This window comes from Grammomys surdaster, unplaced genomic scaffold (genome assembly GCF_004785775.1).
Source record: "Grammomys surdaster isolate TR1022 unplaced genomic scaffold, NIH_TR_1.0 197, whole genome shotgun sequence".
Taxonomy (NCBI): domain Eukaryota; kingdom Metazoa; phylum Chordata; class Mammalia; order Rodentia; family Muridae; genus Grammomys; species Grammomys surdaster.
In genome coordinates this window covers 872474-888501 of record NW_021604642.1, presented here as the reverse complement: position 1 = coordinate 888501, position 16028 = coordinate 872474, and the positions used below count along the sequence as shown (strand labels likewise).

Below are 16028 nucleotides of genomic sequence, written 5' to 3'. Positions count from 1 at the left end.
CCCAGTCTGTCTGAGACAGAAGACTTAGTCTGGGAAATGAAAGGAGCTGTGTCAGGAAAAGAGGATGGAGCCAGCCTAAGCAGCTTAGCTTCTCCCTACCCCCAAACCCTACCAACAGTATGCAATTATGTAAGACTTCTGAAGAAAATATTGCCCTGCCTACTCATTGTGGGTTTTTTATCTTATGTGTCTATCTCTCCAACTTTGTTGCTTCTGGAACTTCAGAGAGGATTTTTTTAATATCCTCATCATCTAGTATAGCTGTTAGTAATATGCTGGCATTTTAGGAAGGCTGACTGGAAATGAATTGAAAGGGAAAAAGACTAGGCTGATAAAGATGCAATTGAGAAAATCATTGCCTTGTTTCTCCACGTAAGGTAATATTGCAGTGAATATGGTTTAAAAAAAATAGGAAGTAATCAATTCCCAAGAACATCTGAGTTGGTGAAGCATGGATATGAAGGAGTGGGAGGAACTGACAATGATTTAAAGCTTTGAGGATAGAGCTTTTAATAGGCATGGAATAGTAGTGAGGAAACTTGGTATCAGTGGAAGCAAGATGAATTTGGTTTAATAATGTACTGATTCTAAAGGATAAGTAGTCAGCAGCTTGAAATAAAGGGAGAGAAATTAGAGTCACAGAGACAGATTATGAATTCGGTCATAGCATACTAAGGCTATCAGACCCTCATGAATCCCCTAGTCTATCACCCCCACCTTCCAACTCCAAGAGAGTGACTTCTACACATTTCTCCAGGTAGTTAAAGTACTATGCCCAAAACTTGATTCCTGTAGCCTCCTAGGCCAGTAAAAAGTGCCATGCTGTTTCCTCTAAAAGAAAATGAAGTAGGAAATGGATTGCCGGTACAGGAAGGAATGCAGAGCAAAGAGAAATGCTGTAGCGACTTGTGTTGTACTTGATGAGCTCTTTTGGTGGCAAAAGTTGACTTCACTTGGAACTCCCTAGAAGCCAGCTACCCTCCAAAATCTAGAGACCTTCTCTGACTCCAGTATTATGTAGTACCCCTTTTCTCAATCCTCTAGGGAAGATTGGAGACCTTGGTTCCTAGACATCATCATAGAGTTTAAAAGTCCTCCTTTTCACAATCCTTGTGTATACTGATATTTTCCTGGAACAGGAAGGCATTTTCCACTTGCTAATCCCTGTATTTCTATTCAAGTATTAGAAGAAGGAATCAAGGAAGCCTTTTTTTTCCCCTCTCTTGCAATTAGATTGTGGGACTGACAGAGAAGACTGTGTTAGTTGCCTCGGACACTGTTTCCTGTCTAGAGCAGGGTAACAACTCCAGGACTGTGGCCTCCACAGCCATGAACTCCCAGTCATCTCGCTCTCATGCCATCTTTACAATCGCCATTGAGCAAAGGAAGAAGAATGACAAGTAAGTTAGAACATCATAATTGTCGTGTTCTGTGAAGGCCGACTGCTAGGTGGCTGCCTAGGTTGATTTGACGTTCAGACTTTAGAATGATGAGCATGAGTGACAACTGGAGCTACTTTTACTGTCTCGAAAGACATGAGAGCTGGCCAGTCAGCTCTGATAGTTCAGCTGCTTTATGCTTGTGTATTGTTTTCACTGTGTCTTCCTGTTATCATCACAGAAATAGCAGTTTTCGTTCCAAGCTACATCTTGTAGACCTTGCTGGATCAGAAAGACAGAAGAAAACCAAGGCCGAGGGAGATCGTCTGAAAGAGGGTGAGACAATTACGGTCATAGCTCTCGGAGAAAACTCACATGCTTTTGTGGCTAGTGTTGGTATTTTGAAGGGACTATTTCAGTTCATATCTAAGTGTCTACAGTTCAAATTTGAGATTACTTTCAGAAATAGTGAAAAACGATTCCTTCCCCTTGCACTGATTCACAACTTCAGGTGTGAAATTGGAATCTCTTCTTCGGTTGGTTTTCATCTAGTCCAGACAATTCTAGTTTTAATTTATCTCTACCGACTTATAATTAAAATATTCCAGCTCATTGTTCCATGTACCCGCTGTCCCTTGCAGATGTTGCCATGTGTAAACCGTCTCAGCATGGTTTTCTTATCTTCACTCGAGTCACATGAAAGCTCACACTATTGGAAACTTGTAATATGACAGTAACCCGGTGATATGCATGAGCTATTTCTTTGGTATCTTACTTTCATTTCTGGATGATTTTTATACATGCCCTTTTTGTTTTATTTTCACACTTTGGGTTTTAGCCTTCTTAATATACTTTTAAAGGTTCTTACCTTCTTTCTTTTTTAGGTGCTTAGTTCTGAGTTGATTTTTGGGGTGAGATTTACATAATTGAAATATAACTCACATATTGTATTTAAAACTGTGCATGTCAATGGATTTGGTGCATCTCACCCCAAAGAGAAGCACCATAACCCATTAGTGCCCATCCCCCACCCCCATCTATCTCTAGAGAAAAAGATATATGTAACCTTTGGTGACTGTCTTTCACTTAGCATAAAGTCATGTAGTGTGTTAATCAGTACTTCGTTCTTTGTATTGCTGAGTAATACTCATTTGTATGGATATACCACGTTTTGTCCCTTTCATCAATTTTCCAATGTTGGCTGTTGTAAGTATTGTTCTCTGAACCTCTCTATATAAGTTTTCATACAAACAAACTGGTTTTGTTTTTGTTTTGAGAGAAAAAGTCTTTCTATTTCTGGCTCACCCAGATTTCAATATGTAGACCAGGCCAGTGTCTCATAGGGATCTACCTGCCTCCGTCTCCTCAGTGCTTTGGGTAAAGGTGTGTGTGCCACTGTGCCTGACCTCAGACAAATTTTAAAATATATCTTGAGAACATACATAGGAATGGAATTGCTGGGTTATTGGTTAGTAACCCACTCCACATTAACTTTCTTTTCTATAAAGAGAATTCAATCCTTTTTAGAATATACAATGAGTGAATTTTAGTATATTCTTAAAGAGTTGTTTAACCATCACCAAAATAAATTTTAGGATGTTTATATTCTTTCCTGAAAGAAGCATTACCCACTAGCAGTCAGTGTCTGCTTCTGTCCTGGCAATAACGAATCCTCTCCCTCTACACATTTCACTCTTGAGCATCTCATATAGGTTTGGTAGTATGTGCCCTATTTTCATTGACTGATAGTTTTTGAGTCAGTACCTAGGTTCTTGTGCATGCTCATCCTGAGCTACAGCCCTAGCCCTTCATTCATTGGCTGGTTTTTCTCAAATCATGTTTTCATAATTCATCCATGTTATAGCACGTGTCAATGCTTCATTCCTTTTTATTGGAAATAATAATTCATTTTATAGAAAGAGTGGTTTCCAAGTTTTGTTTCCTTGTTTGTCTTTGTATCTTTGGTTATTGTGATTAATGTTGCTTGTTTGTTTGTTTGTTTGTTTGTTTAATCAGGTATCATGTAGCCCAGGCTGGCCTTGTATTGCCAAGGCTTGAACTTTTGATCTTTCTGCCTCTACCACCTAAGCACTAGTTTTATAGGCATATGTCACTACCATATTAGCTATGAATATTTATATACAAATTTTCTTAAACATGTATGTTTTCATTTCTTTTTTGAATACACATGCACACACAAGAATAAAAATGCTGTCCTGGAACTTTGAACTCAAAAGGATCCTCCTGTCTCTGCCTCCTGAGTGCTGGGATTAAAGGCATGTGCCACCACACTGGGTATTTATGTCTTTTTAAAAAGATTTAATTATTTTAAATACATTAGTGTTCTATTTGCATTTATACCTGCATGCCAGAAGAGGGTATCATATCCCAATGTAGATGGTTGTGAGCCACCATGCAGTTGCTGGGAATTGAACTCAGGACCTCTGGAAGAGCAGCCAGTGCTCTTCACCACTGAGCCATCTCTCCAGTCTGTATTTATGTCTTTTTAATTCTAGCCCTCCTAGTAGGTATGAAATAGTAACTCATTGTGGTTTTCATCTATATGTTGAATATGTTTCACATACTCATTGACAATTTGTATATCTTCTTTGGGAAAATGACCATTTGTATCAGTTATATTTGATTCATTTCAAATAATTTTTGCATGTGAGGTTAAGATTGTTTCCTTATTTCTAATCTTGTGCATGTGGGTATCTAGTTATCCAGTATCATTTGTTCAAAGACTATTCTTTCCCACTGAATTTTGTTCCCCCCTTGTAAAGTGATTAGACTAGTCTGTGGATCTGGGTCTCTTTGCTTTCGCCAGTGCTTCCCTCACTTGATCACTCTACTTGTGTAGTAAATTTTGAAGCTGAGAAATCTGGCACCTCCAACAAATTTTTTTTTTCAAGATTGAATTGGTTCTTCAGAGTTCCTTAAATTTCCATGGCAATTTGAGGATCAACCTATTCCTTTCTGCAAAGAAGCCAGCAGGAGTTTTCAAAGGCATCATATCCAATCAGCAGATCTATTTGGAGAGCATTGCCTTCAGCAGTGTTCAGTCTCACAGTTGTAAATGCTGTCTCTTTTCTTTACTATCTTTTAATGAGTTTTTTTTTAAGTATTACTTTAATGGTTCTGTTAATTTTATTTCTAAGTATTCTTTTCAGAGCTATTAAAATGGAATGGTTTTGTTAATTTCATTTTAAAATTGTTTATTGAGTTGGGTAAGTTGATCTTGTATCCATTGGCCTGCCCAGTTTGTTGGTTCTAATAGTTTGGTTAGATCTTTCAGGATGGCTATCTACAGCATTTGTGAAGAGAGAATTTTACTTCTTTCTTTACAATCCGGATGCTTTTATTTCTTTACTTCTTTTTCTTCTCTGCCTACTTATCCTTGTAGAAGAAGCTTCAGTACATTATTTGGTAGAAGTAGTAAGTGTGAATATTGTCATGTTCTTGATCTTGAGAGAAAAACCAGGATTTTTTTTTTACATTAAGTTTATTTTTGCTGAGCATTTTTCATAGAAGCCTCCGCCTATGCTGAGGAAGTACTATGGCGGGTTTGGTGAGCATTGCTTTTATTATATATGGGTGTTTGTCAAGAGCTTTTCGTCATTTTTGACATGGTCACATTTTTTATTTATTGTTTTTGGTGGTGATATTTGGTCGGTTTCAGTTCCATAGCTTTCTTGAACTAATTCTGCACAGTTTATATTCTGTCTAGTTTGCCCTCACATAAGCTTAGTGATAGGCTAGTGACTAGTCTCACATCTCCTTTAATGCTTAGACTTATAAACCTTCCATCATTTACCAAGGGCTTTGTGAATGGACAGGGCTACACCTTCTACACCCAGGCACTTTATAACTCTGCTTTAGCATTTATTTATTGCTTGAGCAAATCCCAAATCTTATATATGTTTTCCATCAATTATTTTGCCAATTAGAATTAGCTACTGTTAGGGTGACCTTTTTTCCTCTCTTTTTAGGTTTATTGAGTTTTATTCTTTAAAAATAAACATCATAGATGTTCAAGATAGTATAATATTTTAGTAATATAAATTAATTATGAAATGATTAGCACATCACGTTGTTTTAGTCAGTGTTCTATTGCAGTGAAGAGACACCATGACCAAGGCAACTCATAAAAGAAAGCATTTACTTGAGGGCTTGCTTACAGTTTCAAAGGCTTAGCCCATTATCATCATGGCAGAGAGCTTGGTGGCAGGCAGGTATGGCACTGGGGAAGTAGCTGAGAGCTACATCCTAATCTGCAAGCAGAGACAGACTGGCTGACTCTTAGAGACTGGGCCTGGTATGGGCTTTTGAGACCTCAAAGCCTACCCCAGTGACACTTCTTCCAAAAAGGCCACATTTTTAATCCATTCAAATATAAGAGATGACTAAAAAAATCAACAAAATAAAAAATGAAGCTGAAGCAAAAGGATTATAAGTTCCAGGCCAGACAGGGCCCACAGCAAGACCTTAAGACTGAGGCTAGAGAGATGTCTCCGAAGTTTAGAGAATTTGCTGAGCAATCATGACCACAGTTTGGATCATAGCACTCTTGTAACATCTTGCTAATACCTGCAGTTCAGAACAGGGTGGAGATGGGAACATCATTGTGATTTGCAGGCTTCCATCCTATTAGAGAAAATGTGAGTCCCAGATTCAGGAGAGACTCTGCCTCAAAAGAATAGGCATAAAACAATAGAGGGAGACGCTTGATGTCATCTTCTGGCCTCCATGTTCACACATGCAAAGATACCCAGATGCACATATATAAATAAATGAATCATGGAAAAAAAATAAGGCTAACTTAATTGTTTTAGCCAAAGAACACACTTGTTCAGCATGTAGGAAAATGGAACCAAATGGAGATTATATTAAGCAAAATAAGTCAGTCAGAATAAAAATATGTTTTCTCTCATTATGGATCCAAGACTTTATATAGACACATAAAGTCTTTTGTGTGTCTGTGTGTGTGCATGCATATTAAAAGTAGAAAAGCTAGTACATGACCCTATAGGGGGCCGTTCTTATTGAAACCACCACAATCTGCTCCTGGCTCCATAGGCTTGTAATCATATCATAATGCAAAAATGTATTCAGTCCGACTTCAAGAGTTTCTATACACTGTTTAAAAGTTCAAAGTTTCTTCTGAGACTCATACAATCTCTTAACTATAACCCCTGTAAAATCAAAATCAAAAAGCAGATCACATACTTCCAACATACAATGGTACATTACCATTCCAAAAGGAAGAAAGGGAGCATAGTGAGGAACTAGTGAACCAAAGCAAGAAAGGCTGGAAACCATAAGAGCAAATTTGAAATTCTGCGTTTCTGCCTGATGTCAAAGCACTCTTCAGATCTTCAACTCCTTTCAACTGTGTTGATTTATAACACACTTCTCTCTCTTGGGCTGGTTCCAAACCCTGTTGACAGCTCTCCTTGGTAGATAATCCCACAACTATAGCATCTTGAACATCTTGAACATCTTGGTGTCTCCAAGGCAATCCAGGCTTCGCCTTCACAGCTTCACATAATGGCCTCTCTGGGCCATTGGTTTGCTTTGTAGTGCTGACTCCTGAATCCATGACTTTTTGTACATGCTAGACAAGTACTGTACTACTGAGCTGTGTTCCTCAGCCCAGCATGTTTTTGAGGCTTATGTATATTCTTGCTTTGGTTAGTGATTGTCTCTTTGTATTTCTGAATAATGTTCCAGCCTTTAGCCTTTATTAAACAGTGATTTGAGTTTTTAGCCATTATGAATAATACTGTTCAGAACATTTATGTGTGTGCCTTTTTGTGAATGTGTTTTAATTTCACTCCAGAACATACTTAGGAATACAAGATGGTAAATATGTGCTTGCATTGATTAGTGGCTGTCTAACATGCTTGGTACCATTTTATACCTCCCACTTGTTCCTGTCTTCATAATTCAGATTGCTTCGTACATTGTAATAAGTGTCAAATTGTATATTCTTATAGTTTTAATTTGCATTTTCTAGATGATGTTTACTGGTTCCTTTTTAGTATTCTTCCTGGCTACTAGCTACTCTACTTTTTTTCTTTTCTTTTTTTTTTTTCTTTTGATTTTTCGAGACAGGGTTTCTCTGTGTAGTCCTATCTGTCCTGGAACTCACTCTGTAGACCAGGCTGGCCTCGAACTCAGAAATCCGCCTGCCTCTGCCTCCCAAGTGCTGGGATTAAAGGCGTGCGCCACCACTGCCTAGCCCCATTATACCTATTTTAATGATGTGTTTTGTTGAACAAAAAACTTGGATGTGGTCTAAGCCATCAATTTTTTTCTTTAATAACATACTTTTTTTGATGTCTTATCCATTAAATCTTTGCCTACTACAAAATTATTAAATGCGTTCCTACCCGGAGTTTCATGGACTTAGTTTGCACTTAGTTCTATGATGTATCTTAAATTAGTTTTTGCTGATAAAATGAGATAGGAACAGAGGGTCATTTTTCCTTTACATGGATATTCTGTTGTTTATGTACTGCTTATTAAAAACACATTCCTTTTGAAGCATATATTTACCATCTTGTATTCCTAAGTATGTCCTAGAGTGAAATTAAAATATGCTCACAAAAGGGCATGCATACAGATGTTCTGAAGAGCATTATTCATTAGGCAGGGATCATAGCTCAGTGGTAGAATGAATGCTTGCTTAGCACGTACAAGGTGGCCTTACATTTAATCCCCAAACTACAAACAAACAACAAAAACAACCTTGAAAGAAGGATTTATTTCTAGACCATTCTGAATGGCAGATCAGTTTGTTTATGAGTACATCTTTAGTCAGGTGTATATTATGTATTACTCTGGAAAGGAAAGTTCTCCTTGGCTTTTCTTTTGTCAGAATTGCTTTCTGAGAATTTTAGAATGAGATTGTCAAGTACTGAAAATTGGAATTCAAATAATAAATTAAGGAAAATTTGGGTAAAGTTTGCAGCTGTCTTGATACAATTTGTTTACTTACCTGTCTTGTTAGGCTTACTGCAGCATATTATATAGCTTTGCTGATATTTTGAGGATTCTGTTTTCTGTGTCTGCACAGGAAAATATTCCTTTTCAGATCTTGGTCTGGTACCTAACTACTTGGCTTCATTGCTTTCTTAGCTTCTCTCATCTACCAGTTGAGTTTCAGAGATTGTCTCAATGGATATCCACTGTCCTTTCCTTTTGCGGGGGAGGCTTTTCCATGGCTGGTTCAGAACTCAGTCTGTAGACCAAACTGGTCTTGAACTCAGAGAGCCACTTGCCTCTGCCCCTGCCTCCTGAGTGATGTCACATTATTTTCAATTAAACACTTTGGTCTCTTCATTTCACTTCTTTCATTAAGTTCATTAGGGTTATGCTGGGTGGTGCCAGTGATAATTGGCATTCTTTTTTAAATACTCTAGCCAGAAAGTTCCCAGTGATTAACTGTTGGCTATCTACTGTACATTTATAGCATGTAGCTATTATCAAGTTAAGAAAATGGCCTTTTATTGCTAGTTTGCAAGTAGTTGCACTTTTAAATTATTTTATTTTATGTGTTCTGGGTGTTTGGCCTGACTGTATGACTGTGCCTGGTGCCCACACAATCCAGAAGAGAGAGTTGTAAGCCACCATTTAGGTGCAGGGAATGGAATCTGGATCCTCTGGAAGAGCATCCAGTGCTCCTCATCACTCAGCCATCGCTCTAGCCCTAGTTGTTTATTTTTTAAAAAATAAATAAATAAATACCGTGTAGATATAATAGGCACACTATATTCCCAATGTGTAGAAAGTAGAAGCTGGAGGCTCAGGAGTTCAGGGCCATCTTCAGCTACACAGGGAGTTGGAGGCCATCCTGGGCTACATGAAACACAATCTCCAAACAAAAGTAAGAGAAAGGAATAAATTAGTGTTATATTTTATCACTTATCATTGATTAGAAAGGAGGACATATCTTTTTTTCTACACTCTGCTGATAGAATTCTAAAAATAGATGTTTTATAATATACTGAATTAACCATGAGAGGCTATTTTTTCTCTCTGCTGCTGGATTTACTGTCTTAGTTATGTCTTAGAACTTTTGCAAATCTGGCTTTGTGAGAGAGCACCTATAACTTTTTGGTACATATGTTTTCCCATCTAATATTAGTTTGAATAAAAAATGATTTGGAAAGCTTTCAATTTTACCTTAATACCATTTATACAATATTTGGATTATTTTCAAATGTGTTTTTTATTTGATTTTTAATGTTGATTCAATTTTGCTAATTTATATTTTCAGAAAATTATTCATTTTGTATAGATCCTCAAATTTGTTGACATATTAAAGATAGGTTTACTTTGTATTTTAACCTATCTCTAATTTTGTGTTTTGTTTTAGTTTGTACATCTCTACTTTTTTCCTATCACATTTGAGAGATTGGCTGACTAGCTTTATGCTTTTATTTTCATTCTTTCACTTTGTGCATGGGTTGTTGGATTGTGTATTTCTTGTATGGCTTCTTAGGTTGAGACTCAGTTTGCCTCTTCTCTTTCCCCTTTTGAAAGTTTTACGAGCATGAACACAAGTGGTCTGGATGGTGTGATGGCTCCCTTAGATGTGTAAAGCAGTTTTAATAGTGGTTAATATAGGACCAGTTTTGTTTCATCTGGATTCTATGTACTTTCTCTCTCTAATAGCATTTTGGTGGGATAGGTAGATTTGGGAGAGTAGATGGGTAATATTCTTAAGCGAATCTCAGATGTCTTGCTTCATTTCAACGTGTATATGCAAAAAATAAGAACCCTTTTAAAAAGACTCTTGCCTAAAATGACTCGATTAAATTGTCTCAGATTTTATTTACTTGAATAAGAATATAAATAAGACCCACAGTTTGTTGTTATTTGATAGGCCCTTGGTTTGGTTTTCTGTTTTGAGACAGGGTCTCACCATTAAGCCCAGGCTGGCCTCGAACTCATGCTCCTACTTATTGCTCCTGTCCCTAAAGGTTGAGGTTGCAATTATGAGCTGCCACATCCTGATTTCTAGATCTTTTTAAATCTGTAGATAGCTCTTCCACTCCTTCTTTCCTCTCACATTCTTGGGAATGTATTGATTGAAGAATTCAGGCTGTTCTACAGAATTCCCCAGGCTCAATCTCAGTGATTATATGCACTTGGAGGGATTACTCTTGCCTTGTCTTTGACCTACTACTTTACTTACCTCATTTATAAAAGATATTTTCTAAAGATATACTGATTAAACAAATTCATAGAAATTAGCAGAAGTCCTAGTAACTGGTAGCCTCACTGTAACTATTAATTTCTTTTTCTGTGCTTTTATTTGTGTCTAATAAAGTGGTGTCTAATAAGGGGACAAAGTACACTATAATATTTCTGTACTTTGTCCATTAAATTAACACTGTGGGGAGTTTGGTAGGTACTTGTTAGCATTTGAAGTTGTTTTGAGTGTAGAAGAGGGTCTTACGGGTGTAGCTTCTGCCAGTGGAATTATGTCAGTTTCCATTCTCAAAGATAAGTCGTCCTCTATTAGAAGGAATCACTTTCTACCTGTTGTGAAATATGAAAGTTGCTAGACTCCTCCATAATACTTGCAGAAAGGGTGGATACAGCCCATCAGAATATTGCTACATTACTGAGAGTGAGGAAAGCAGATGTATCTAAGTGGCTGATTTGATTTATAAGGCAAAGAAGGTAATGAAAAAAAGCTCACAGTTGAGTCCTAGATAAAGTGAAAGGTACTAAGAACTGAAAGAAAGCAGGAGTGAAGCACAGCCATATGTCACATAACCATGACTATCCGCAGTGGGCCACATGCACAACTTTGGTTACAGAAGATTGTATCTTCTAGAGGCAATACGGTCATCTCAGTTTATGTGAGTGTGGTATTTACAACAATAATCAAATTACCTAATGTGCTTTTTCTTGCAATGCCCCCTGCTGTCAAGTGTCTAGTAGAAAGGAGAACACAGAGGAAACACTCTGGATTTGATTTAGAGTATGTCAGATTTGGAATACATATTACAAAAAGTCCAGGAGGAGGTGGTAAATTTTGGATAAGATCTAAGAAACATCTGGGCTGGAGACATATATTTGAAAACTATACAACTAGATAACGAGAAAGCAACACTACATAATAGTGAGGAACACTTACATTTTAAGGCCAAGAATAAAGTAGTCTTATAACGACATTGAGGAGCCAGACATTGGTGTGATACATAGAAGCCCAGGTATGGGTTTCTATACAAAAGAGATTGTCATTTGTGGCAAATGCTTCATTGTTATTATATAATGAAAATTGAGAAGAAGATAGATTTTCCCACTGAGGTTTTCAAGGGTTTTTGCCAAAGCAATCTAAAGAATTAGCTCAGGTTACATTGGATTAAGGGACAGATTTAACTACTATTCTAAGTGTGGGCTGTCACATTTGTCTTTTTCATTAATTTCTCTATTCTTGTACTTTTTAGCAACATTTCCTGATATTCTGCCAATTTGTAAACTTAACATAAATGGCTTCATTATGTATGTGTGATCTATAACTATTTTCTTCAACATTATGTTCTTGAAATTCACCCGTTTGGTAATATATTTCTGTTCCAATACAATTTTTATTAATTACACTCTTGAGTTTTCTTGATATGAAATTGGTAAAAAGAAAATTACCTCTGCCAATATTTGTTGGTATTATTTCCCTTGCTTTTTTTATTTATGAGTAAGAAGAATGTCGAAGAATATACCCTGGGTTTATTAAGTTGTTTTCCTCGTGAGAATCTAGCTTCCAGTTAAATTGGAATTGTTTTAATATTTTATTATTTGGGATGATAGATGGTATTGTTTTTGGCAAATAGTAGCTAATTGTTTTAGTTCTTTCTTTTAAGAGTTTTTTTTTAAAATACTAAGTTATCCTCTTCCTTCAACTTTAAAACAAAACAAAAGTTGTGTTTTAGTATATTGCTTCTACTCTCTGGCTTTTTAATCCCTTGGCTATGTGATTTCCTTTGTTCACTGAGGCTCAAGCATACGGCTGCTATGCTATGGCAGCCATCTACATGGAAAGGGCACAATGCTTTCTTCCCATGAGCCAACACTTAGTAACAGCCATGCCATTGATCAGCCTGGAGGAGGCATCAGAAATGAACAGTCTTCATCGTGTCTCAGGCTACACTCATACAGTCTCACTCATGACTGGCCCAGCAGCTACTTGGCTAAAGTATAGTCAACTAGATTTGGGAATATAGGGCATGTGGCATACCTTCAGTTTTCCACCTTGCCCCAAAATACAAAATTTTAAAATAAATGCTGTCTTACTTCCAAAAAGGCACAGTATGAGATTATTCCTTTTTATAGTAAATACTGTTACTGAAATTGTTGTCTCATGGGTTGAATATACTTTTATGTTTACAGACCATTTTCATTCCTTGTTGAATTGCCTTTTCCAGGTATTATTTTTCCTTCAGTTAGTAAGTTCATTTCCCATTACATTTATCCCTATTTTTGTTTAGATTTTGGCTACTTAAGCAAGTACCAGATAGATTACAAATACATTACAGGAAGTTAGTAAGTGTACTTAATCCACTGAAGTATTAGTCTGCACATATGAAAGTGCCCCGATGATACTTGTACCATTTTAGTGAATGTGTACTAAGTGAGATACACACAAGGAGCACCCAGATGAAGAAACAGTATTAGAAGCATCTCAGAATTCATTTGTGCTCTCTTCTATTCTCCTTAAAGGGGAACTGCAGCCCAAACCTCTAGTCCTACATTAATCTTTCTGTATGGACTCCTTTGTGTCTGACGTCTTACACTTAGTATAAACTCACCAAAGAAAATACAGTATGCCCAGCCTAGTTTGGATTTCTATGAGTAGAACTGCTAGGTTCATGTACTACAAACTATTCCAAACTGTGTTTTCAAACATTGCCCAACTTTTTTGACTCTGTGTGTATGTGTGTGCGGCCCCGTGTGCGTGCCTGTGTGCATGTGTGTGTGTGTGCATGTGTGCGTGTGTGCGTGTGTGTGTGTGTGTGTGTGTGTGTACACGACAGCGGTCAGTCTTGGGAGTCATTCCTTTGGTGTTGTCCACTGTGATTTTTAAGATAGTATCTCACTGGGGCCTGGGGTTTGTCATTTAGCCTAAGCTTTCTAGCCTAAGCTTTCTAGTCTCCTCTTCCATAGAGTTGGGATTATAAGCAGGCACTACCATGCCTGCCTTTTTTACATGGATGCTGGGGATTGAACTCAGGTCTCCATGCTTGCCAAACAATTGCTTTACTGACTAAGCTGTCCTCAACACCTTGTCAGAATTCTTAAAATGTTGCTTATTTAGATGTATATATGTAATTTTCAATGTTTGAGTGTTCTATCTGCATGTACACCTGTGTGCCAGAAGAGGGCATCAGATCTCATTATAGATTGTTGTGAGCCACCATGTGGTCACTGGGAGTTGAACTCAGGAGCCACGGAAGAGTAGCCAGTACTCTTAGCCATCTCTCTACCCCCCGGGTCAGACCTTCTAGTTCTTGCTGGCTGAGTAGGGATGAAATTACATTTTATTGTGGTTTTAATTGTCATCCCTGATGGCTATGGGGTTCATTATCCTCTCGTGTGTTTATTGGCTACATGTATTTTGTTTTCTGTAAAATACCTGCAAGTATGACTTTTAAAAATATTTGCTATGTAACATAGACTCATCTTAAACTCACAGCAATCCTCCTGCCTCAGCTTCTCAAGAATTGGCATGAGCCACCACACTCAGCCTTCCTTATAGTACTTTTAAAGAATGGTCCTTTATATGTTATTCATATAATTACATTCGTTGACTCTCTTCCAGTCCTGTATGGTGTGTGTGTGTCTTCTCTCCACACTCATTCTTGGGATGGAGCAAGGCCTCGCATATGTAGCCTGTCCAGCTACATCCCTAATTCACTTTCTTCATCCACGTGGATGCTGTTTTCTACTGTATTTAAGAAATTTAGCACTCCAAGGTCTTAAAGACATTCTGTATTATTGGTGAAGGTTTCACAGTTCTGTCTCTTATCTCCCTAAGATGTTTATGTACATGGGATGATCTAGTTTTTCCATGTAAATAGTCATTTGTCCTAGCACTATTTTGAAAAAAATTTCTTCTCTCACTGAGAAGCAGCCATTTCTTTTATATGTGTGGATATGTGTATATCAAGTGTCCAAATATGCCTTCATCTGTTTCTGGGTGCTCTATAATATGAAAATTAGGATGGTATGGTGCCATGTACCCCAATAGTTGAAAAGCTGAAGCTGAAAGATCACATGAGTCTAGGAGTTTGAGGTGATCCTGGGCAATGGAGCTATGTCACCTCAAAAATAAACAAGTAGGTAACTAGGGGAGATGACTCAGTGTGCAAAGTACTCAGAGCATCAGTGTGAGGGCCTGAGTTTAGACCCCTCACACCCATGTAAAAACCAGGCATGGTAACATTTATCTATAACCCCAGGGTCGAGAGGCTTAGAAGGTAGAATCCCAGCAGCTAGCTGTCCATCCAGTCTAACCAATCTCGTTTCAGTTTCAGGGAGACACCCTTTCTCAAACATAAGGTGGAAAGCAGTAGAGGGAAACACCTAACAACCTCACACATATGCATAGGTGGATCCTATACAAATACTGTGAACACAAATAAAACATTTACATAAATTAATAAATATCCAATCTTCTAAATTTCTGTATGCGGGCTAGAGAGATGGCTCAGCTAAGAGTACTGGCTGCTCTTTCAGAGGACCCAGGTTTGATTCCCAGTGCCCACATGGCAGCTTACTGCCATCCGTAACACCAATACTAGGATATTTAACATTCTCTCCCTGGCTTCCTTAGGCACTGCACCACATGGTGTACAGACACACATGCAGGCAAAGCATCCTTACATACAAAATTTAAATTAAGAGTATTAAATCTACATATCATTTCTATACTTGTTCTGGCGTCAATACTTCTCAGATTTTCCTGGTAGAAGTTTAATATATCTTTTGTTCTATTCCTAGGTGATTTTCTGTGATGCTGGGGTATGAATTCAGAGCCTTGTGCATGCTTGGCAAGTGCTACACCACTAAAACAACCCTTGGGTGTTTTTTTATTGTTGTTTCTGCTACTGGTTTTTTTTCTTCTTGCAACAGTCTTGTTAAGTACAGCAGGGCTACATAGCTCTAGTCCATCTTGAGTTATTTAACAATGGGGTACCAGATCCCATTATTGATGGTTGTGAGCCACCATGTGGTTGCTGAGGATTGAACTCAGGACCTTTGGAAGAGCAGCCAGTGCTCTCATCTAACTGGTGAGCCATCTCTCCAGCCTGAAGTCTTTATTTTTTAATATTTTAATATTTAAAATATTAATATTTTGATTATGCATGTTATTAGAATTCAGTGTCATATTTCTATATGTGCATATATCTTGTCCCAATCAAATCCAACCTCTTTTTATCTATATTTCCAGCTCTTTCCAATGTGTTTTAATCACTATTCTTTATTTGAATCAAAATTTCTAACTTCTATATGAAAGAGTACACGTTATATCTTTCTATATCTGACTTACTTCATTTAAGATAATGTCCTCCACTTCTCTCCATTTTACTTCAAAAGACAAATCGTCATTCTTTATTGCTAAATAATATTCAACTG

The 16028-nt window shown here is 37.4% G+C and overlaps 2 protein-coding genes across 2 annotated transcripts in view; one reads left to right on the top strand and one right to left on the bottom strand.

Annotated features, from left to right (window-relative positions):
* Kif4a (kinesin family member 4A) overlaps nucleotides 1–16028 on the top strand; it is a 96983-nt gene that overhangs the window by 13219 nt on the left and 67736 nt on the right. The window contains exons 5-6 of the mRNA XM_028769999.1: nucleotides 1234–1400; nucleotides 1621–1715. Coding sequence (XP_028625832.1) covers nucleotides 1234–1400; nucleotides 1621–1715 — 262 coding nt within the window. The remainder of the gene's footprint in view (nucleotides 1–1233; nucleotides 1401–1620; nucleotides 1716–16028) is intronic.
* The window catches only part of Pdzd11 (PDZ domain containing 11), an 82862-nt gene that overhangs the window by 16450 nt on the left and 50384 nt on the right, over nucleotides 1–16028 (bottom strand). The window lies entirely within an intron of this gene.